The 25,467-nt window shown below is 42.5% G+C and overlaps 1 protein-coding gene across 3 annotated transcripts in view; it reads left to right on the top strand.

The window, feature by feature from the left end:
• The window catches only part of PNPLA6 (patatin like domain 6, lysophospholipase), a 262,435-nt gene that overhangs the window by 176,390 nt on the left and 60,578 nt on the right, over positions 1-25,467 (top strand). For all 3 annotated transcript variants that reach the window (XM_078682176.1, XM_078682170.1, XM_078682183.1), the window contains exons 20-28: positions 461-574; positions 2,519-2,594; positions 5,192-5,332; positions 8,153-8,216; positions 9,660-9,828; positions 11,100-11,282; positions 12,745-12,863; positions 15,052-15,208; positions 21,637-21,753. In XM_078682176.1, the coding sequence (XP_078538302.1) occupies positions 461-574; positions 2,519-2,594; positions 5,192-5,332; positions 8,153-8,216; positions 9,660-9,828; positions 11,100-11,282; positions 12,745-12,863; positions 15,052-15,208; positions 21,637-21,753 (1,140 nt within the window). The remainder of the gene's footprint in view (positions 1-460; positions 575-2,518; positions 2,595-5,191; positions 5,333-8,152; positions 8,217-9,659; positions 9,829-11,099; positions 11,283-12,744; positions 12,864-15,051; positions 15,209-21,636; positions 21,754-25,467) is intronic.

Genomic DNA, 25,467 nt, shown 5'->3' on the forward strand with positions numbered 1-25,467 from the left:
CTCTTTCATCTGAGCAGTGCGCCTAGAGACCCTTGGCACTGGCTGAATGTTATGAAAAAGTCTACACTGGAGACTAGGTCATCCAATTGGAAGTTCTCGTTCCCACGTCCCGCTATTTACAATCTTTCAAAATGGACATGTTACCTATCCATGGGTGTCAGTGAAGACTGCTAAAATAGTGTAGTTCTTCATAAAGACATGTGTGCTGAATAAAGTACTGTTTCAATCACTCACATGAAGATGGTTGAGACGAGCTGCTGTTGTTGAGAATGCATTGAATAATGTGACATTGCAGTCATTATTTCAGCCTATAATCGTCCACCTGAAACTTAGAATGCACTCTTGCATGTCGGACTAGTGTAGACGACGGCATGAAGAGATCTCACTATTTTTCCTCCTTTTCTCTTTAGCAAAGGTTGTATGGGATGTGATTTGCTGTGAATTATTTCTCTTTATTTAGGTGGAAGCTCTGACACGACAGCCCCGGGCTACCACGATCCATGCTGTGAGGGACACCGAACTGGCCAAGATACCTGAGGGGACTCTAAATAATATTAAAAGACGGTACCCTCAGGTGTGCAAGAGCCGCGCGTCTGAATGCACGTTTACGTGTGATGGTAGAAAGTGTCTTGTCGATAGTGGCTCTATGCTTTGTGAGGGTGTTGTGCATGTTTGAGATCAAATGGGTGGTGTCTGTATTTGCCTTCGTGTGTGCATATGTCTCTGTTTGGGGCCTAATTTAGTGTTTCTTTCATTGTACATTATCAGAGAAGTCTAATTTCTCGTGTTTTAGATGTACAAGAGTGATGGAGAAGAGGAGCTAGAAGTAGTTGTGGTACATTGAAGGGATAACCTTTTCTTAAATAGCCTTGTTTTCTAAACTTTTTGGTGGCTGGGCATCCCGTTCGGGCTTTCGTAGGGAGCTCGCATGTCTAACATTCTGTCCTTTATGGGCCTTACATGGAGTTTCACTGTGATGATGAAGTTGGTGGATGACTTCAAGTTCTCAGATTGGGTTATGCTGCAAGTTTGCTCTTGTATATATTTTGATACCCCAACAACAAAGTTTGGTCTGTCAAGGTTTGGATCTTGGATTGAGACATTCTTTAAAAGAAATTGACAATTAGCGGCTGAGTTCAAACTTTTAGAGCACTTGCAGGACAGAGGTGCAGCAGTAATTATTCACATGGATTGGGGCCATGCAAGCCGAACTGCAGTGGAGCTGTGCCAGTTACACTGAAATGGAGCTTAGTCAGCCGAAATTACATTAAGCTGTGATAACTGACTTGAAATGGGGCTGTGCCACCAGACATGAAATGGAGCTATGCCAAATTAAAATGAAAGGTGGCTCTACCAGCAAACTGCATACCAGACAAACTGAAATGGAGCCTTGCCCACTGAGCTAAAATAGAGCAGTGGCAAGTGAAGATAAATGGAGCTGTAGAAGTTAAACTGATAGTGATCTGTGCCAGGGGAAATGAAACAGAATGATTGCAGGTAAATTGAAATGGAGCCATGCTAGCAGAACTCAACTGTGATAGCGCCAGCACAACTGAAATAGAGCTGTAGCAGCTGAATTGACCTGGAGCTGTGCCAGCTGAAATCAAACAGAGCCGTGCCAGCTCAGCTAAAATAAATGTCTACAAACTGAACTCAGACGTGACTGTACCAGCTGAACTGAAATGGAGTTTTGCCAGTGGAACTGAAATTGAGCTGTAGTAAATGAACTGAAATGGACCGCGTCGCCCAAATTGAATAGGAGCAGTTAAGGAATGAGTAACCAACACATCAGTCAGGGTATAATTATAATCCAGCGGCAACTGATTATTGGAATTAATACAAATCCACTCAAAATCTGTAGATACAAAGCTGACATAACTGGCACCCTACTAAGCACAAGCCTCATATTGCAATACATACACAATACATTCTCCCAGACCAGGATTGCTCTTGGTATGATGTGGGGCAACTAGACCAATGTTTGTATTCTTTCGAATATAATTAACTAGAGGCGTGAATGAAGCTTTATTTTACTGTTCACCAACTGGGTGAAGGTTGGAAGAAAGTTGAACTATACAGCCTTGCCATGTTTAGAGTTACGGATAATCAGTATATCTGAAATTAAATAAAAATCAGGCTTGAAACTTAAATCAGTCTGGTAAACATAAGGATAAAGTACATTCAAGCTTTGAGTGGTATATAATCAATATTATGTGCAACAAGCAGTGACATCCAATCTAAACAGACACTAACATATGGAGTTGGAAGAGCTGGCATGAGGCACGATAATTTAGCAAAATCAAGTGAGGGTGTAAGAGCGGATAAAAATGGAGTTTTATTCACAAATTGAAGCAGGGACACACCCAACGATAAGAGGAAGGTCCCCCCACAACTGAGATGTGGCTAGACAGTGACGTGAGGGAAAACTCTGTGTTGAGGATGAAAGAGTTAACAATAGCCCATAAATGTTTGAGATAATAACAAGGGGGTAATTTGGGTTTCCTTTATGCCCCTGTAGGTTGTAACACGCCTGATCCATTTGCTTAGCCAGAAGATACTTGGTAACCTGCAGCAACTCCGGGGCCCCTTTCCAGGTAAAATTAGCTTTTCTGTGATGTTGCCTGTTTTAAATGTATGATGTGTGTGCCTGCAAAAATGATGTAGCATTGTGTCTTTGGAAGTGGAGCCGCAAACTCCTTACTATCAGTCAAAGGCACACGCATCTCTTGTTTATTCCTTGCATAAGTTTGGCATGGTATTATTTATTGGCGATCACAGGAGCTGAGCCCTAAGCCTTTCCTGTGCACACATTCTTCCTCACTGAAATCTTCTTCCTGAGGGCAAGACACCTGGTGAGCCCTCAAACGGGGAAAAGGTTTTGCGCTAGGCTGAGAATTTTTTTAAGTTGTCGTTTTATTGATCAAGCAGCCTTTTGTGAACCAAACCGGTTTTTCATTTATAGCGGAGTGACTCTTTTGCATGTTAGCACCAGAAGATTCTTCTGCAGATTCAAGAAACTGTGTGGAATGACATGTAAACATACTGCCTTTAATGACTGAGGAAAGATATAAGAAACACTTGTGTTACAGATATTTAAGCATTCATCTGCTTTGTAGGAGATAAGGCTTCATGATTGCAATACTTAAGCAACTTTTCCTATACTTGGAGAGCAGTGTGACTTCTTACGATGGATAACACATGCCAGATAATTCTTGGTGCTTCAACGTTGTGACAGTCATATTACTGTCAAACATCTGAGAATCGACATACAACCTGCTGTCATGGGAAGTAGAAAATACAAAAGGGGGCCTTGGAACCAAAAAAGAATAGTTTTTGGTGCTCTTATTCATTTGTGAACATCATTCTGATCTCTACAGCCGAAAGGGTTTCAAACAATGCTGTCCTGCAGCAGATGGGGTTTTCCCCTTGTAAAAGAATTTGATGATGTTCAGAGGACCTGTGGATAGAGACATGGGCTTGCGCCAAAATAAGGCATGAATCAAAACACTTGCAGAAGGAGATATAAAGGCACGCGCCTTCACGTCAGAAGTGATTATGAAGGCCAAGTTATAAAAGTTGCACAGTTTAAGCCATTAAAAAATTTGTGATCGAGTCATATCAGTTAAAAACAGCAAATATTGTTAAAGTTCAAGTAATACAAAATAAAATAATGTAACAAGATCTTGCAGTACATTCACTGTCCTTAACATAACGTGTCACATGATGTTAGAAAAAGTGACCTTTGAAAAATACAATTTCCTGATATTGTGCAGTCTTGTCTGTACCCAGTCCAACATTGTTCTAAATGTTGAAGAGGACCAGCCCCTGGGGTTAGGTTTGCCATCAGGATCTTCAGTAGATACATAGCGGAGGTCCTCATAGAACTTTGCTGTAGTAACACTTCATATATAGTCGAGATTTCTAGCTGTACCAGCTAAATGGAGAGAGAGATTTTCTGTTAAAAACTTTTTAACTAAAGATTCTTCACCTTTTGAATATTTCCCCAGGCTGGAAACTTTTTAGCAGTACCTCTGTGTGCTACCAAGTGGCTCTGTGCACTAATGCTGTTCGCTCCAGAAATGACCTGCAGAGCGGATTTAAGGCCATTCCCACACACTGACTTTATTTACTTGTGAGGGTGCCTATGCCCCAGATGCAGAGCCCCAGCAGCTAAGTGGCTTCGACCAGTTTTCAGATTCTTAGACGAGGGATCTTTTAAATGGGCAGAGCCCAATTCAAGGAACTGGGAGGATAGGAAGTCGGTGAGGAATCTGCGTCTAGATCTTGTTTTTACCAGAAATAGCGATAGCAAAGGTAAGTAACTTCTTTCTCTGATAGAGGCTTTTAACCGCAGACTCCTCACCTTTTGAATCCATAGCAAAATCTAATTGGAGGTGGATCTGTGAATAACCTCAAACTGAAAAGGTCATCTTGACCTGATGTTGAAATCCTTTTTCTACCACTTCATTAGTATATGTCTTATCTAAACAAACACCTTTAAGGATTAGTTGTGAAAACAATTTTCTTTGACTGTTGAACTAAGCATGGCAGCCTTCCACTGGAAGCATATTTGTTGGTGACCTGTCAAGGCAGTGCTATTACTCCTCTTCAGCGAGGTTCCTCTCTTCCCACAACCTTCATGTTCGTAAGTGTTTCTTCTCAATGTGATGTAGAATCTGTGATGCTTTTCTTGAAATGAATAAACAAGGTAGCAACTCCCATACGTCTATCTGTAGCACAAATATTGAAAGTCAGGTGTAGTCTTCCTTATAACTAAGTCCTAAGTGAAAGAGTTGTCTCAATGCAACATGTAATGCAGGAAAAAAGGCTTTCCTGTGATTCTGTGTAGCGCATCAACTTTCCCACAGTATAGTACAACTGTATGTGTGATGGAGCCTTTCAATTGTGTACTATTTATTGAATAATAATCTAGATGGGCTTGTTCTTGCAAACCTGTTTGGAAGACTTTTTTTCTATTCACCAACTCATATGAACATTGAGGTACATTTTTAGGGTAAAGGCTCTTTCCAGAAATGACAACACACAATTCATAGTGTTAATATGCTTGTTCTTGATTCTTCTGACTTCATTGGTGCTCTTTTCATTTTTTTTTTATTTCAAAGCTTTTATTGAAATTTCTCAAGAAACAGGTAACACATAAAATACATCAAGTATATATTTTTTTTACCAGGAGGAGGTCTTGGTATGAGCTCCTCGTCTGAGCTTACAAATCCAACGAGCAATCTTGCCACTGTAGCAGTACTGCCTGTGTGCGATGACGTGCCCATGGCAGCCTTTTCACTGGAGCTGAAGCATGCCCTTAATGCCATTGGTGAGTATGTTTGTAACAGGGTGCTGTGTTTAAAGGTGAGAGGGGGCAGTGCATAGGTCTGGGTGATGGTGTGTGCATGCAGTGGTGCAGCCGTGCATGGAAGGATGCTTCAGAGTTGCACAAAGGTTTTTGCTGGTGCTCCTACTCTGAGTTACACTCCACAGCCTCATGGGTCTATGAAGCATCTGAGTGTTGACCTCTCTATTGGATTATTTGCATGTTTCACCTGATGAGCTGTAGTTGAGGACATAGAGTCTGTTCACTGGTTGTTCTGGAAGAAGTTAATATTCTGTTTTTTACTGCAGTAGCATGACCTTTGATCTCACAGACATTTATTTTGAATTGAATTGAATTGAACACTTATATAGCACAAAACTGTCACCTTACGGGTATCCTGGCGTTTGGATTGTCAAGCAGACACCACAAAGCAGAAACAGTTGTCAGTGAGAAGATCTAAAGATAACCTTTTGGAAATAGCCAGGTTTTCAGGCTCTTCCTAAAGCATGTCAGGGAGCTGGCCTGTCTAAAGTCCAGGGGTAACTCATTCCATACATGCGAGGCAGTCACACCAAAGGCTCTGCCCCCCATCCGAGATCTCTTAAATCTGGTAGTTGTTATCAAATTTACATTCGAAGAGCGGAGCTGCCTCCCAGGATTATACCAGGTGAACATCTCCTGCAGGGGGACAGGACCCTGACCATGTGCTGCCCTGTATACAATGCAGAGAGATTTAAAACAAATTCGCCCCTGGATTGGGAGCCAATGAAGATCTCTCAGAGCCAACGTCGTAGAGGACCTGCACTGTCTGTTTAACACCAGCTTTGCTGCCATAGACTTGACTCTCTGTAACCCCTGCACAATGTATTGTGGCGCCCCCAGGTACAGGGAGTTGCAGTAATCCAGCCTACTCAGGATTACACTCCTCACTAAGCGAGATCGAGTATCTTTTGGAAGTAGCGGAAAAACCTTCCGTAGCATACGTAGCAGGGTGAAGCAAACACTGGCCGTTTTATTGGCTTGTGAGTCCATTTGAAGATTTCCATCCACCATGACCCCCAAGTTACGCACCACTTTAGCCGAAACCAGGGGTTCGTCCTCTGGGGTAAGTTTGAACTCCACCGATGGATGATGAGACATTCTAGATACAGGATAATACACCACCTCTGTTTTCCCCCCATTAAACTGTAGGGAATTTTTCCTAAGCCAACTAGCAGTTTGGCCCATACAATCCTAGAAGGTGTCCATAGATGTCGCTTGTTTCCCCTCCAGGGAAAACACCAGTTGGGTATCATCTGCATAGTTGACCCGGTCTACCCATAAGATTTATTGATGGGGAATAGAGGACGCAGGTAGATATTGAAAAGAATTGGGCTAATCGCCGAGCCCTGTGGCACCCCATGATGTACTGGGGACATGCCTGAGGTGAACGGCGTCAGAGACACAGCCTGTTGTCTTCCGACAGGTAAGATAGTATCCACTGCAGGGCCCGTCCTTTAACACTTATACCTTTCAGTCTCTCCACTAACACGGTATGGCTCACCGTATAGAATATGGCTGACATATCCAGTAACACTAGGACAGAGGAATTTCCATTGTCAGCACGCATTCGTAGATTGTTCATTACAGTTGCCAAAGCAGTCTTGGTACCGTGTTCCGGGCGGAAGCCATATTGATCCCTGTCCAGCAGGAAATTGTCTTCAAGGTAGCACAATAGAATTTTACTAACTTCCTTCTCTAAGATTTTAACAGGGTATGACAGTAAAGAGATTGGTTTGAAATGTGCTGGATTAGAAGGGTCCAGGGATGGTTTTTTAATGCAACAGAGTTACTACTGCTTGCTTCCATACCTCAGGTACCTCTCCCTCCTCCAGCGACTGGCAACAGATCTTCCATAGTCAGGGAAAGGTTTCTTGACCGAACATTTTCCAGATTTTATTTGGAAGGGGATCTAACGGGGAGCCCGAGGATATACTTTGAGCCAGCTGGTTAAAAGAATCCTCCGTGGGGGCATGAAAGATATTCAAAGCGGTATCTATCTGAGATTCTGCATCTAACGTCCAGGCTAAATAATCCGGACCATCATGATGACGTTCTCCAACAATTTAAGATATTTTTTCCTCGAAGAAGATGGCAATCTCATCGCAGAGTTTCTGCGATGTGACCACCTCATTACTCGTGCAAGCAGGACTAGATAAATCCCTAAAAATATTAAAAAGCACTTTTGTGCTATTTGGAGCTTGCAGAATGGATTTAGCATAAAAGTCTGCTTTGGCCCTGATATTAGATTCCTTGTACAGGTACCGATTTCAAGGCTTTCTTATCTGAATCTAGGTAGGCCCTCCTCCATTTACTCTCGGCCTTTTTGCCTGCTACCCGTAGCTGTTTTAATTCATCATTATACCAGGAAGCAGAGATTTATTTCTTATGCTATTTGTCACCTTTTGCCGAGTTGACTTGTTCTAAATGCTTGTAGTCTGTTACTTTGTTATCTGATGTATCACCTTGTAGTGCAGAAAGTGTTGGTTAATGCTTGTTATGGTATTAAGTATTTATTTGACAGTAATGCATTTGCTAAGTTCAACAAGGACAATGTAGCCTTCTGCAGAGAATATAACGTAAGGTAGCCACTTAACTGTTGTTGTGAAACTCCTCATGAGTCTTATGCAAAGCCTGAATGGTGCCAGTGCATAGTTAACTTTACCATCATCATAGTGGTGAGGGGTGTGCATGGTGGATTTACAGATATGGAAAAGTAATAGGCAGCTACCTGTCTAGTCTAAATTGAAATGTTTTACATGGAGAGTCATCCTTTTTTTGTAGGTCCGACTTTGGTTCTTACAAGTGACATCATCAGAGCGCGACTTGGAGCTTCAGCTTTGGATTGGTAGGTTCATATTCAAGATACTTTTGTAGTCCTTTCCTTACTGTAAAAGGGTCCCGGAATAAAGATGCCTGTCATTTGAATATTATCTGGATGAAAAGTAAGCAGCACGTCCGTGAAATTTACTTTAGAGTATGGCACCATCAATTATTAAAGTTAGAGGTACAGGTGAGTGATGAATACATTGTGATTTGCTTAATGTTGAAGCCATGGCACATACAAACATCCAGATGTTGTCACATGCTTGGGAGGTTGCTTTAGTGTTTAGGAATGTATACATTGTGGCAAATTGAAAGAGTGGGATGTTTCTGCTTGCCCAAATGTCTAAGAGTTTTTAGTAGTGTACCCTCTAGCTGCAGACCAAGTTATTGATTAGTTATTTTGTTGTATTTACTAGCATAACTCCACTGACAGTTTTCTTGGAATAAAATTCATTTGACATTTTGGAAAATAAATAATTTTGCATATTTTTCAAATGTCAGCCTGAAATTCTTTACAATCACTTTTCTTCAGTGTCTCGAGATAATCTTCTCAACGGTCTACGGAATGTTAATGTCAGTATGACAGTTTGTCCTGGAAAAAACAGAAGTGGGCATGCTTTTTGAAAAAGGTCTAGTGACTACTGTGCAATGTGCTCTAAATAGAACTTGGTTAAATGACTTACGATAGAGCTTATTCACAGGTGGAATTGACTGGTCCAGCGGTCAAGGAAAGCAGAATGGAAAGTGATTGCGGCAACGCCATGCCTCCTTTCTTTTCAAGGGCGCAGCCATTCTACTGCTGTTGGGCACTGCTTGCATGAGGGCATTAGCACAGTCTGCCACAAGCCAGAGGCTTTAGGCAGCATCATGAATCTTAAATAAGAGAAAACAGCGAAATGTGTAAAAATATCCATCTTCTTCCGATTAGCTTTTCTAAAATAATCTGATACTTACCCAACTTGTGTTGTGTTTTTCTTTAGCACGCAGTAGTATAACCTTAAACTTTTCCTAATGTGCCTACTGAGTTCATCATTTTCTGTTTATCATTCTTTTTATGTGCATGATCTGGTGTCCATATTCTGTGTCTTATAGGCATCTGTACTGCTCTGTAAAGCACCTATGTGTTGATGAAAGGGCAGCCTTTTGACGGCCCCTTCTGACCAGTTACCATATTCCCAGTGTGTGCATTAACGAGGTTACAGTATTGAGCTAGTCCCTCATGTATTTGTCAGTGAAGGTGTATAACTGTATAACTTCGCTTGCCTTCCCTTATCCTTTGCAGCATTTACAATGAGTGTATGTGTATATTGATAATGTTGCTTGTCTCATGGCATGTATGTGTTGGCATATAAGCAATATATATGTGTCATTTATGGGTTTATATAGGTTGCCTGCCAATCCCTGATGCATATGTTGTAGGAGGTTAGGGTGTAGTCAGCCTCTTCTAATAACCTTTCTCTTGCAGTATCCATGAGTACCGTCTCTCTGGCTGGCTGGCTCAGCAGGAGGACATTCACCGCATTGTGCTCTACCAGACAGACTACTCCCTGACACCATGGACTGTGCGCTGCATCCGACAGGCCGACTGCATCCTGATTGTGGGACTTGGTGAGCAGGATCCCACTCCAGGAGATGTAGGTTTCACTCACTCTTTTTTGCTAGTTGTATGATCCTGATAACTGAGGTGTGGGAATCCATCCCATTCAAACATGTATTTTGTAATTTGTCAAGTCTTTCTTTTGGACTTCACTAGTGAGTGATCGTGGTTTGGTATGTCTAATAGAGGGTCCCTAGCATGGGCATGCTCAGTTGGCTGCCCAAGATTCTTCCCCATAGTTGTATTAATTATGTACAGCTAGTCATTAAGATTTTTTCTTTAGCTTCTGTTAATCCCCATTCTTTGGATCCAGTGTACACTGTCAAGTGCCCTATCAAATGCAAGGATCAGAGGCAGAGTTTGATGATGACTGGTGATGGCGGAGTGAGACTGTTGAAATTGATTTTTTTTATATACGGCTGTTAGGAGCATTATGAGAGGGATGAATCTTTTGCACCAGGGGAATGAGAAGAAATCTGCACAGTAGTAAAATTAACAGGAGACCAAGGCATTTGTGAGGGACAGTATGAGACGAGTTCTGTATGGGTTGATGCCACAAACTCTTGATGAGGAGCTATGTAAAAGTAGAAATGACCTCGACAGAGAGCACCTTATTGTGTTTGGACTTGAGGAGAGGCAACGTTGCCTACACTACATCAAATGTCTCCCAGTGCTAGACTGGAAGGTTGCCAACACTACATTAGATGTCTTCTAGTGGTATAGTGGAAGGGGTTGAGTCTTTGCTGTGTCAGAGTGGCACTAGGAGCAGGTCTTACAGATAGCAGAAATATACACGGTTGTGGTTCTTCAGTGAAAGGGGGCATTAGCAATGAAGTTATACTAGGGTTTTCGCTTCAGAGGTTGTCTCTTAAGTGTTACTGGAAGGTGGTCAGAGTGGGACTGGGGCCAAGGCTTTCTGTGATAATAAATATAAAAGTTAGGTGAAGTCTTAGTTGGAGGTACTGGACATGTGGAGACCATGCAAGTGGTTGAGCACGAGATTGGGTGTCTGAGTGAAAAATTAGGAGTCAGATTAGGTTGTGTTAGAGTGGGACTGGAACCAATGAACTCAGTGAGCAGTAAGGTAACATTAGTGAAGTGGCAATAATAAAGGGGGTCCCAGTTTTGTTGGCTCTGAGTGGTAAAACAAGGAAGAGGGCACTAATGCAAGAGTGCATGATACAACAGGAGAGGCTTTTTAAAGGAAGCTCGGGGTATGCTCAGTTCGATGAAGAAAGGGGTATACAAAATGTAGAAGTCACGATCTGAGACTGGAGTTGATGCCTGTCTCCTTGATTATGTTCACAGCTGGAGCAGATGCTGGAGAACACGGCCGTGCGGGCCCTCAAGCAGCTGATCCTTCTACACAAGGAAGATAGCCTGACCCCCTCCCGCACGGTGGAGTGGCTGAACATGAGGAGCTGGTGCTCTGGTCATCTCCACATCAAGTGCCCGCGCCGTGTATTCTCACGGCGAAGCCCACATAAGCTGGTAGGGAGAACACTCTGCAGATTTACAGGCCGCCCCTTCTTCACCTTTAATGCTAACTCTGTTTCTGAGTACTAAGTTAGCAGAGCACCTTTCTCACAAATATTTACCTACAGGTATTATAACGATGGCCACTTTTCATTCTGTGTAAATTGAATCTCCATACAGTTGCTGCGTACGCCCGTTTTATCTGCTTCGCACCTAAACATTACATGTCCTTTCTGAAGCTGTATATTTTCCACCATAAATCACTTCCCCATTAACATAATTTTTTGCACTCTTGTCATTGCGGGCATTGTGAAATCGACCTGTTGTTGTTAACTGAGGGATTACTTCATGACATCACCAACAAGGCCACAAAACTGTTTCAACACATCCTCATGTTTCTTCGACTACCATTGAATTTAGTTTTGGAATGAAACTAGTGTTTAATCTTTTCAGCCACAGGGATGAGAAAATTTGAATTGGCTTCTAGATCCCCCTGACATTGCTTACAAAGTTTTCAAGTCACAGCAAACATGGTAGTTCATATACATTTATTTATGTATTGGACATGAATGTCAAAATCCGTAAAAACATGATATCGATAAGATGCCTATTAAGTTCTATTGGACTTGAATGTCAAAATCTGTAAAAACATGATATCGATAAGATGCCTATTAAGTTCATTGCCACGTGCTATAAGTACGTTTTCATTGATGATAATAAGCACTTAACCACAAGCCCGCTTCCCTTAGGGATGCAGTCAGGCACTCTGTTCAGCTTAGGGACAGAATGGATAAGTTGATGCCACATTTCAAGGTATGGATTCATAACCTGCATGTCATTTTAAAATGCATCAGGGCCACCTTTGCCTTTCATTTGTCTAATGTTGATCAAAGACATTTTAACAAGCAATTTCACTATAAATGAAATAATAAAAGTTACATAAATGTTTATTATTGTTCACACTTTTATATCATGTGTAAAAGATTCATGCAACCCGACTGCTGAAATGTAGCTAAATGATTTGGTATTAGGAAATAGAGGACTGCGGTTGCACTCACTGTATGGCTTGGTCAAAAACTACTGTAAATGTTTTTGTAGCCACCAAATGGAGTCTCGGGGCATCTGTAGGTTAAATATTGTGGTAATTGACCAAAGCAGCAATGCTACTTCTGTGAGCCATTGCTGGCATATTTTGGAGGTGGTAGGAAAACATGTGGAAAAACTTGTGGTAACATGGATACCACTGTTAATTTTTCTCACCTTTAAATGTATGTTTACCAGCAGCCTTTATCTGCTCCAGACCTTAGTGGTTAGTAGTTATTAACTTTCACATTTATAGCTGGAATATCTAAATGCGCCTGAGAAATAAAAGTGCCCAGTAACACAGTAATTGGACATTTTATTACTCAGCAGATTTTAAATTGAACCCTCAGTTAGTTCTGGTTCTCTGAAACCATTTGTGATTTCTATGTTTCAGCAAGAAATGTATGAGAAGGTGTTTGAGAAAACAGCCGACCGTCATAGTGACTTCTCCCGGCTTGCCCGCGTCCTGACTGGCAATACCATTGCACTGGTGCTTGGAGGAGGTGGAGCTAGGTGGGTAACATACTGAGAGATGTGCGGGAGAGAATATGTGAGGAAGGTGAATGAATGTAGGGCCTAATACTGTGATGAAATGCCCCTCACTAGAGAATCAAATCTTCTCCCAGTTGATCTACTATTTCTCCTGCGCAAAGGGAGACATCTCCCAGATGTGCCTCGAAAATCAAGCTTTTGTTTCTCAGTTTATCTTCTGGAACAAGAGTGTTCCCCCTGGCACTTGGGCTTCATGAACAATATAATTTTCTCTTACCAGCTTCTCTGGAGCAAGGCATTCAATTATATTCACTTTCTTTCCTCCCATGCCCGCTAGAACAGTCTAGGCTCTCGATTATCCATTGTTGCAAAGCAACCTCTATTTGTGGAAGGGGGGGGGGTGACCCTCAGAATTTATGTAGTTTTACTCACCTGGTGGCAATCTTGAACTAGACCTCTGAGGAGCTTAAAGGACTGTCCCCGCTTCCCCTTATGCCTAGGACAAAGAAGTTAACGCCTAAGATAAGTTGGCTGACCTCCTGTGATGCTATAGCGACCCAAAAAGCTGCATGATACCTTATCCCTACAGTTCCGAGCTGACCAGTTGCAACTGGAACTTGGAATTGACTCTGCTGATGGCCTCTGCCTGACACCCTCTCTAGGTGCCCACAACTGCAAGGTCCTGGGGGGCTCAGAGGTTTGGTATCTTTTTAAGACTTTTGCACCATAGTCAAGGGGACTTACTGCAAAAAGTCCTGACCAGCAGTTCCATGGCATTGGTTTGAATTTCTGATTCATCCATCTGACAGGATCACTCCTCCCTCAAAAAACAACAAAACCCATTTCTGTTTTGGGACTTAGAAAGTTTTTCAAGCAAAAACCTCAAAAGCCTCTGAGCCTTGGTGGGACAATCTTGCGGCATTTATCTGACCGGCAGTTCCACAGCAGCAGCCAAAATTTCAGAATTGTCCAAAAGCAAAAACTGCAAAAGCTCTTGAGCCTTAGCTGGACCATCCTGCGGCATTTATCTGACCGACAGTTCCACGGCAGCAGCTTCAGTTTCAGAATTGTCCAATAGCACACATCATTTTGGTTTTAAAAATGACAAAGTACTTTTTTGGATTAGGGCTTTGAAACTTTTTACAAACATATATCCTCCAGACTTTTTCTGAAACTAATTCACTTGGTGTATCTGACCAGGACTCCATCGCAGTCTGCCTCAAATCGCACATAGGTCCCTGTTTACCATACCCATAGACCATAATTGTTGCTTTTTGCGCTATATTCACTTAAATCTTTAAAAAGTCATATGATCTGTTCCCCTTGTTGAATTTAGCTGTTTCTGTTTTATTTTACTCATACTTTGTTTCTCCTTATTTTAAAATTGGTTGTGGAATTTTATTGTGTTTTATGTGACTGTTTCTACTCTGTATACACTTTTTAAATACTTTACACATTACCTTTGATTTAAGCCTGACTGTTTGGTGTCACTTTACACGCCACTGGATTCAAGTTAGTCTCCCCAGAGGCCTACCAATGTTGACTACACATATTATACCCTTAAATCAAGCTTCAGTGCTTCCAACACTTTCTCCCTTCATGTTTCAGCTATAATATCCCACTCCTTTATCACCTCCGTTGCCTGTGACTGGAGGATCCAATAGCACTGGTACCATCATTAGTGGAGGCAGGCACACAGTAGAAGCTATTGACATACACTCTATCTCTGTACAGGTCCCCTTCAGCTCTTGGCCAAGTCAACTTACTTTTAACAACTGATTGCCTCCCTCCACTCACTCACCTCCTCCCATCTCACACTTACCTCTTCTGGCTACTTCATGATCTCCTTCTACACACCTTTCCCCATTCCTCACAGACTGATCGTGTCCCACCATATATTGATCTTGTTCTTCTGACATAAACCTATTTCTCTCCATCCACTTATCTCTCCCATTCACTTACCTTCTCCCACACACACACCAATCTTCCATCACACAGTAATCTTCTCACACTTTTATATTAACCCTTGCCTCCTACCATATGCCAAATCTGTCCTCCTTAGAAGTCTAAGTCCCGTACATGTGTTTTACCCTGCTCATATAAGACAGACATGCCTGATTCATTACCTCATAGCAAACAGTTTCCTCAGGGGCGCATGGTTGTTTGAACAAGACAAATTGATCAGCTTCTCTGTTCTTTCCTTCTGCAGGGGCTGCTCTCATATTGGTGTGCTGAAAGCCATGGAGGAAACTGGCATTCCCATTGATTTGATTGGTGGGACTTCCATCGGATCCTTCATTGGCGCCCTCTACGCCGAGGAGAGAAGTGCAGTGCGAACCAAGCAGAGGGCGCGAGAGTGGGCCAAGGTGAGTGGTCCACAGCTGTGCAACTGCTAATTTGCTTTACACGATCTATACCTGAATTGCCTGTGCTCTAAAAGCAATGGTGTTGAGTGCATTATTATAAGCTTACCTATTGAATGTCCCTCGCAGCTTTCTGGTCCTAGGTTCTAGGAGATTTTATAGGGCTTACTGATGCTCACTGGGCACAAAAACAAAATTAAAGAAACCGAGCCATATGTTCAAAGAAATAAATAATGTTGGATAAATAGCATACATTCTGTGAATCGGATATTTTGAAACCTTAAACACTTTGTTTGCTTCCGATAATGCTGAATATCGTGACTGTGTTGGAGTACGCATCTTTACACCATTCAGAAGTCTCCACTAAAAATAATGTTGGCCTTCTGGTACTTAACCAATACAAGCAACCACCACTGAAACAGCTAGTTGATGGGAGTGTATGGTCGTCTAAGCATTCTGTGGTTGAACTTGCTCTGAAAGAAAATTCTGCACATGCACAAAAGCAGCTGTAGGGGTAATGAAGATCCCGTTCCATGCAGAAGCTAAACCATTAAGCCAGGCATTCTTGATGATACGCTGATGAGCTTTTCAGCCTGGTCTGAAAGGCCTCTGATGCCACACCTTTTCCAAAAATCCGTAATGCTACTAACTGTAGCAACAGTTGCCGCAACTCTGGCCTCTATGTGTAGTAATGGATATTCTGCTCTCCGCTTGTTATGGATGTCTGTATCCAACAGATTACATAGTCTATTAAAGGAATAATGCACCACACGTTGAGGAAGCATCCATTTGAAAGACCAGGGATGAACAAATTCTTTCTCGCCCTCAGCCTCCCAATGTACTCTTGGGATTGGCGGTCTTCCCAGCCAGTGATTCTATTTTATGGTGCTTCGGCCAAATGGTGATGTCCCGTCATGACTCAGGGCCTGATTCAGAACTCGGCAGACAGGTCATTCCGTCACAATGGTGACTGATATCCTGTCCGCTGAAATATAAATCCCATTACGTCCAATGGGATTTATATTTCGGTGGACAGGATATCCAGCACCATTGTGACGGAGTAACTTGTCCACCGAGTTCTAAATCAGGACCTCCGTTTCCATACCTGTCCTGTAAAGGCTGCGTCATGGTTTCTATCTGTTTTGTTATCAGCACCATCCTGGGACGCGTCATGAGCATCCTTTGTGGCTCTTTGTTGCCATTCTTTCTCCAACTGCAATGTCTCCCGAGTGACCCAATCAGCACCTGAAAAAAGCTGCTTTCAGGAATGCAGCATGTAAATGTGTTAGCGGTGCATGCTCAGGCAGGAAAACAAATAAGCAAATTTCCTTAAGGACAACAACATCAACGTGTTTACACCATAATTTGCTTATGCACTACCGCTATTTCACAAAGCTTAAAAAGAAACAGATTAAGGTGCTCTTAACGCACTGATGAGTAGCAAAAGAGAGGAGGAGACCTAAAAAATATTCGGTTTTGTCCTCCGTACCTTGCAGAATTGTTCACCTTCTCAGGAGGTTCCAGATTCATACAAATCAAAGACTCATTTTTCTTAGAAGTACCAAAATGCAAGATGGCTATTTGCAGCAAACAATCCATCCAAGGAGCTGATTTTTCTGCATGGAACTAAAGACTCACGTGGTCAAGCAATGTCTGAAACTCTAACCCTGGCAATATTCTCCACCTGCACCGCACCCCTAACTGATCAGATAAACACCTCCTTTTTAGGTCGAGCCTAGCACAGCGCGCATGCGCTGCTCTATGGGAGGCTTCTTGTGAGCACTCTAAACTTCTCCATGTTCGTCGGACCCCTCCCACATATTGGGTTTACCTTTGCATGTGTCTTTCAATAATGAAAGCATGCTAATGGCCAAAGGCGGGTGCATGTTCCACCTCTTCTCCAAAGGTTCACTCCCACGGCATTTTGCTCTCGGGAGTGAGCAACGGTGTGCAGGCTGGCAGATGCATTCCTAGTGTGTCAGGTTACACACAACTCCCGTGCTTTCGCTTTTGCTTGTTATATTTAGAGAGGACTGGTATCGGGATGCAGTGAACAACGGAGAACTGAGAGTGATCCAAAACCAGCAGAAAGGGTTTTGGAGACCGGGCTCTACGTGTTCCCATCAGGGTATTATTATTATGGCGGCTTTATTTAATTGTGCCCCTCGTAGAATAATGTTTACATTTCTCTACTTGATAATATACATACATCCTATTTTTATATTTAATGCTTTTTTACATTTTTAAAAACTGATATTTTAACAAACATGACAGCACTTAATATTTCAGCCGTCTGCAGACGGTACAACAAGGGCCTCAGCTTGCAATGTACACGGCCCGAAACGACAACTGGAAAACGTAACGTTTTATTTTCATCTAGAATTCCCCGGCATCGGTGTTAAAGTTAGGCGACAGCTCCATCAAGTGGTAAACGGTTACCCAAGTCTTTTTTATTAATTATTGTAGGCTCATGGGTTTCATTTATTCTCGAGCATGTATTTTATTTTGATAGTTTTACTCGAATTGGATCTTGTACATTTCATATCAAGTTATTGTATGTGCATTTATCCCCACCTTCATTTACGTTTGTATCAACTTTATTGCATCAGTTTATCTATATTTGCTTGAACCTTATAAAGTTCTTCTAAACAAAAAAAAAAGTAAATTTCGAAGGCAAACGTGAGTGAAAGCAGACTTGTTAGTATGAATTGTGGTGCAACCTCCAATACTGAGAGTTCACTACATCAATTTAGTACAGTTACACAGAGTGACCGCATCAAAATTGCAGCCACTGATAGCACTAATTTTGTAACAAGGTGTGTGCATGGTTAAGTGACATGGTTAAGGTTAGTGTTACATTCAGGGCTATGGTTAGGGAAGATTACCGGTGATCTTACTCTTATAATTAGGGTTAGACTTTGTGTTGCGATAAGGTTTAGAATTAGACTTGGGGTAAGGGCTGCACTCTCTCTCTCTCTCTTGATCTTTACTCATTATATAGAGTGGCATTCTCAGAAGTGGTATTCTCTCTACCAGTAATTGTGAGATGGTGGCATCTCAAAATATTTGTATTGGAGGCACTGACAATCTATTTTTGAAGTAGTATAATCAAGGGAGAAAGGATCACTTGTCCTGATCAACCTTAGGTCTGCAGGATGGTGGGGGGGATTTTCTGTCCCAATATTAAGACCCTCAGGCACGTGATGGGTATGGTGGTGTCTTTTAAGCGGTATATCTTGATTCTCCACTTATATTTCACGTGTGTGCATAATCATTAGGTCTATTTCGGTTATGCAGCCTCCACCAGGAGGTAATTACCCAAGGTTGGTGCAGTAGTGAGCCAGAGATAAAAAGACCAAAAAGCCAGGGAGACAAAAATTTAATAGATCTGGTTTTGGGTCTAGTAAACTCAATAGTAGTGCATCCGGTTTTACTGGTTTATGAGTTACAGTTGCACTTTGAGTATTAAGGGGGTTAAAAGATTGGTCGACATGTTTCTGCCTCAATTGCCTTTGTTCTAGGACTTACAGGCATTCATCAGGACCGTGAATTAACGTGCAAAAAAATATAATACAGTGTTCAGAAGTGAGAAGGAAAAAGGTTATTGACCTGTTCCTATGTCTTGGAGGTCTTATGGTACCTGTAATGAGTAAACACATAATTGTAACACACACACACGGGGTGGGGGAGGGGGGACACACACCCACAGCAGGATACCGCTGTAAAATTTACCAATAAACAACTACAAAATGGCAATACTTTATAGACCGTTTGCGTTCATTTGAGTGTCAACTCTCTCATCCTTTCCATACTCGGGCACCGTCCTATACATGCTTGCAGAGGGACAGTGTATATTTACATAGTATCATGCATTCATATTCATTGTGAACTCTCGTGACACTGATGGTAGTGAATTCTAATCAATTTCTATCAGGGCGAGTGCTGAGATCATTCGACCAATGGTCGTGACATGCAAGGCATATTGCGCGTTTTGGTGAGCTGAAAACGCCGTTATCTTAGAGGGCGCCATGAGGCATGCATACGCTGTTTGTGGTGTTGCTAGCGTTTACCTCGCGCATTACTTATGCACACTTCCTTCAGCCGGTAGAGATATTGGAGCGGGCTAAAGGGAGGTAAATAGAGGCATTAATGTCAAAGCGGCTGTTTTGTACTTGCGGTTTTGAAGGCAGGGTGAAGTCTTTCTCCTCGCTACCTATTGTGCCTCGTCCTCAGCTTGCTGCTGTGCGCGCTGCTCTGCTCATACCGAACCGGAAGTGGTTCGTCTCGTTTCCGGGTTACTTTTCAGGATCTGCCTCGAGGGCGGTGCTAACGTCCCCTTCGCGTTCCTATTGGGCTAATAGTGTTTACTATGGTGTTATTGACATTGATGGCTATATTATTCCTAAATTGTGAGCCTCTCTTTTATATGACGCTCGTTTCAGTAGTTTTTAACGCTACAAAGTTCGCAAAATAATTTTGCAAAACGAATTGATGACGGTAGCGTTTTTTCACAAGCCATGTGTTATCAGTCTTCATGAATACTTGGGGGTAGTCTGCAGAGAGTTACTACGTGTGGTTCAACATTTTGTTTGTGCAAATCTCCACTGCTAGATTCATTTTAAAATCTTTTGTCTCTTACAGGGTGGATGTGGGGTTAGAGTCTCTCATTCATTGATGAGGGTGTATCTGCTATATTTTATGTACAAATCAGTCTTGTCGAGGTGGAAAGGCGAGAATGGGCTGTGTTCTCTTTTGGAAGGTATACCGGTATCATCTCGCTGTGTATATTATTGGGACAAACTGTTGTTTCCAGGAGACACTTATATTCAGATGGCCCTCTTTCGATTTCATTACGTAAGGGGTCCTTATTGGGGGTGTCACCGGGTTGCATTATTAATTCGTGGGGTTGATCCTGGGGTACTCATTTCCTTGCCACCGTGAGCCAAGGTATATTATCGTTCAGCCCTTCGGTATCTGTCTTGAGTCTGTGTACCCATCTTTGCTCTTTTTCAAAAAGAATTTTTTCAGCATTGTGGTCTTTGTTTGGTAATGTTTCCAGGATTACCCATTGTAGGTCTGATATTGTGTGGCCCTTCTCTAAGTAATGGGTAGCCATCTTCGTGGTGCTCTTTTTGCACTTGACATTGCTCTTATGTTCGCATAGTCTTTGCTTTGCTTTTCTGCATGTCATTCCGATGTAGTTCATTTTACATGGGCATGTAATCATATAGATCACATGGGTGGTGTTGCAGTTTGTATGGCTGTTCAGAGTCTCTGAACAGCCATACAAACTGCAACACCACCCACATGCAGAAAAGCAAAGCAAAGACTATGCGAACAGTAATGGTGTTGTCTTTTTCTCCACCGCTGGTTAGATTGTTGGGATGGGCTTGCCATTCTATTCACTAAATTATGACTATACACAGAGATCCCCTACTACAGAAGGAGTAGTTTCTTACCTGTAACTCCAGTTCTGTAGTAGGGGTATCTCTGTTATAGTCCTAAGCGCCCGCCCTCCTCCCCGGTGGAGAAAATGGTACTGTAATGTATGCTACAGGCCTTGCTTTATAAACCTTAAAAAAAAAACTGAAAGTAAAAGGAGTTTGCTGTGCATCATGGGATACCGAGGGTCTCTGGAGAGTTCCTTAAAGGCACGGTATCCCTTTTCCAGACATATAATGGCATCCTATGGGGCTTGTCTGTCCATCCCTTCCTCTCTATCATTCTAAGGATTTTGTGAAGGGGAAGTTTCTCTATGGGCGAAACTTAACAGACTGTGTTAACTGTGATGTTGTTGGAATATCCTTTGCATTTCTAGTTGAAGTACTGGACAGCGTAGCCTTGTAGGTATAGGCTACATTATTGTCTTTAATTTTCTCTTAAGTGTCTATGCAGGTCTGCACTGAGGACAGCTTAAGAGATTATTTTTGATTGCTCCGGGGTCCACGCACATGGGTGGGACTATTCACTAGATTATGACTATAACAGAGATACCCCTACTACAGAACTGGAGTTACAGGTAAGAAACTACTCCATCTCTGCAACAAACCTTTAACTCTGACCCACACTGATGGATGTCTTTTGTGTGATAAGAGGTGATGTTACATGCTGTTTACATATTAGTTGTCAATGGGATAGAGATCTTTTTTTTATAGGAGGTAATGCCATTTTATGGTGGATATAAGCTGCTGGGTAATGTCATGTTCTTTTATTGTGGGTTTATAAGCGCTATGTGAGAGCTGGAAAGAGCATAAACATGTGGCTTAATGGTTATCCGACAGTAAGCAGACTACGTAGTTGAATTAAATTGCTGATGGAAATATTCCTTTTTTTTATTTAACATTAGCACACTTTGCATGTATTAACACCCCCATCTCTTCACTTCTCGCTCTATGGATCTTCTTTAGCGACCATTCTTTTGTTTGTTGCAGAACATGAATTCTGTTTTCAGAACCGCCCTGGACTTGACGTACCCGATCACCTCCATGTTCTCTGGATCTGCATTTAATGCAAGCGTCTATAAAGTGTTTCAGGATAAACAGATTGAGGTATGAAGAGTTTACATTTTATATTCTGCAGATGATAGCATTGATAAAACAATACGTCCGGCACCATGGGCCTTGGTAAAAGGCATCTTAATTGTGTTAGTGTGTGTTAGTTGCTGTTGCTGCTCTGTTTTTACACTGCTCATTGCTGCTGTCGTCCCATGTGGTGATTTGCTCACCCTGATGGACATTGTACAGGTGAGTTACAGTCAGTTTACACTTGTCAAAACTAGTATTTCATCAATACAACATATTTCCAGGAAGTGATCCTTCTCTGTCATCATAGTCCCATATCAATCTGGAGATGTATCTGTTTTTGTTTTTCCAATGCAGTTTAACTTCATAGTTTAGAAGTTGGAATACCTCTCAAATTGTATTTGGATAAAACAAATGTTTTAATTAAGCCACTTAAATTCATTGCCTTTTATTGTGGAATTCCAATGCCTCTCTTGCTTACTGGATAGTGTGTTACTTTCCAGACTGCTAAGCAAGATATTTCTGCAGCCACCCAGAGTATGCCTTTTGCAAACATGCTTTCAGTGTCTGTTCAAGATTAAATTGTCTGTCCATACACTTTGCTTTAAGTAATATATAGCGGTCACTGTGTGGTTCTTCATGCCTGGCCCCTTCTCCCAGTCTCAATCTTTGTAGTGGTCAGCCTGCCTGACTGTAGAGGACTGACAGTGGTGAGAGTGATACTGTTTATTTGCAAGCCAGACCATGCCAAGGAGTCTCGCTTAGTGGTCTCTCTGCCTTTTGAAATTGGCCTACAAGCCCCCTGCAAGCGGTCAATTCAGTTTGTCTGCAGTCTTCTCTGCTGGTGCCACACTGTAGTGTTCTGCTCTTCTTAGGTCATCAGGAATCTGATTTATGGGTCTGGGGGAGCCACCGAAATACTAGATTTAGGGGTGTTGCAGGGGTAGTAACAGGTATAGACCAATGGGTTCCTTACCTGGGGTATCTACACCCAGTATTATGCCACTCTCCTTTGGGAGGGGGCATAGTCCTAGACTGGATTGGATAAGTCCCACATCTTCAAGATGGTGGGCATTGAAAAATGTGCTTTACTTCGCCTCCAGCACCTTGAGGGATGGAGTTAGCGAAGGGGGGCACAACTCCCTTAGTTTTGCCACCAGTTCTCCTGCTAATAGTGGAGGTTTGAACTGGGGGCTGCCATCTGCTGCTAGCAGCAAAGGCTGAGGTCGCATTACAAAGGCAGCAAGGCCTTTGAAGCTTCCCTCTCGAGCATTGTGCCTCCTAGGGGGGGAGGTGTGACACCACCGTCCAGGATGGGCTTTGCTTCTGGCCTCAGAAAGCAAGGGCTCTCACCCCAGGGAGTAGTTGTTTGGTACCAAACACTCCTGGGTTCAGTGAAGCCATCATGGTTCTGGGGAACTTGAGTTGTTGAATGTCCGTCCCATGTAATCTCTATAGCTTCCCTGGCACTTACAATGTTAAGGATAGACTTAAATAATGTAGGTGCATATCTGCTCATAAAGATATTCCTACACCTGAGATACAGAGCACCCTCCCTTAGGGCTTGTAAGACCTCTAGAGGGGTGATATTACCTATACCTTATGTAGGGCTGCTGGGCATGGAACAGGCAGTGTTCTTTGTCAACTTTGTAATTTTTCCCTACACAAAGACATGCAGACTGCAATGGCAGTGTGCATGGCCTTGGTGAGGGGTCCCTAGGCCCTAAGTACTTGGGGTACCATTTACTAGGGTCTTACAGGGGGGTCTAAAGTTTTGCCAATCGTGGTACCGTTTAGGGAAAGAACACTGGTACTAGGCATCTGGTTAGCAGGAACCCAGTACACTAAAGTCAAGGTTGCATCAAAAGCCAGGTAAAAAGTGGGGTGGTACTGCAACAGAACCCACTTTCCTACAGGGTTTATAGAGGATGTATTTATGAGTGTTGTGATATATCTGACTTTGTCATTTGAATCCTTTTGTATTGGTTGCATCCATGTGGTATCTAAGATGGAGGGTTGGAGAGAGCCCAGACAGCAGATATGAATTGAAGAACACTTTCGGGACATTCCAGGGATCCTTGGTAGTGGGTCAACCTTTTGGGTGTGGAGGAGAGGACCTCTTCCGAGCTAGACAGTTTCCGTAGCCCCTTCATGACCAATTGTTCTCTTCAAGAGCTACCACCCACAAGTTAATAGATAGTTAAGTGGGACAGCCAGCCTTGCTTTTGTACCATTGATTTCGATTTCTCATTCCTGGAGACTTTTAGTTCCCCCACTTTCCTGTTCACATCTTGTAACAAGTGCCTAAGTTGGAACAGGTTTCACGGCTGACTGTTACACACCTACTGTCTGTCATTTTAGTATAAAGCTGGGGCAGAAACTTCCAGACACCAGTCCCTGATTTCTCCACCAGGGATTGTAGATGACATTCTGTTATTGGGAGTGGACCGCAACTTACTAGCATTAGATGCTCTTGACAGGTGTGAGGAGCAAAGAGGGATGAGACACTCAGTAGAATGCTTGAACTGACAATTGAAGGGCTCAGTAGTCAACTGACAGACTGTACACTTTCTGTTCTGAGGCACGCCATATCTTCTCACGCATCGATTACTTCCTTAAACAGCACATGCAAATAAGTAGGCTTCAGAGGGCAAGATTTCTGGTCAGAAGGATCTCCGATAACTCAAAGCTATAGATGGAGCTCAAAGGGGAAGAAGATAAGATGTTGGAAGGTTGGGTAATGGACACTTGGTACTTGAAGGACAGGGTGCTAACAGCCAGGCTCCAAGCTACCACAGAACTTTACTTCAAGGAAAACCCAACCATGGTCCAGTCTTCCCATCTTACGAAGGTGCAAAGAGGCTTATGTGGAACATATGCTCGCCTACAAATGCTGCTTTTCCATGATGTTAACCATACTTAAGGGAGGCAAGCAGCCAGAGGACTGTGCCTCCAGCACAACTGTCTCCCTATTTAACATGGAGATGAAATTCTTGACAAAGGTATAAGCAGCACATCTAAGCAAGATGCTCAACACCCTGATATATCCTGCTCAATCAGATTTCATGCCCCAGTGATGACCCAGACTTAACTTACACCATCTATATTGCTGTATAAAATATACGTAGGGGGTACTGGAGCCAACAGTTGTCCTATCTCTAGACGTGGCCAAGGCTCTTGACACCCTCTAATGGACCTATATGTTCCATATCTTAGAGAGGTTGGTTGTCTGGTCTGATATAGGAAATTGGTTAAATGATTGTATCCGAAGCGGTAGAGTTAATAGCGCTTGTTCCGCACCTTTCTCGCTACAGTGGAGAGCTAGACCGGGTTGCCTTCTGTTTCCTCTGATATTTGCACTTGTACTAAAACCCTTAGCATGTGGGGATACCGAGTAATCCTCTGGTGTGGGGACTGTGGTGGGATGAAAGGTGGGCAGACTCTCACTGTACTTGAATATTATGGTACTGTACATGGCACAACTCAAGTCTATGGTTGACAAGCTTCTACAAATCTTCACAAACTTTGGCAACTATTCGGTGAACATGATTAACTAAGAAAAATCCATGTTATTCCCTCTTACTGGGGGTCCACACACCAACATCACGAATACCCACTAGTGTTTCCCGAGGGCGTTTTTTTTAATATCTAGGGGTATGTACACAAAATACTATATAAATTCAAAGTGGATGTTAGACATTGGCTGTCCTTACCATTGCCCTTATTATGCCAGATAGGTAT

Source organism: Lissotriton helveticus, chromosome 1_1 (genome assembly GCF_964261635.1).
Source record: "Lissotriton helveticus chromosome 1_1, aLisHel1.1, whole genome shotgun sequence".
Classification (NCBI taxonomy): domain Eukaryota; kingdom Metazoa; phylum Chordata; class Amphibia; order Caudata; family Salamandridae; genus Lissotriton; species Lissotriton helveticus.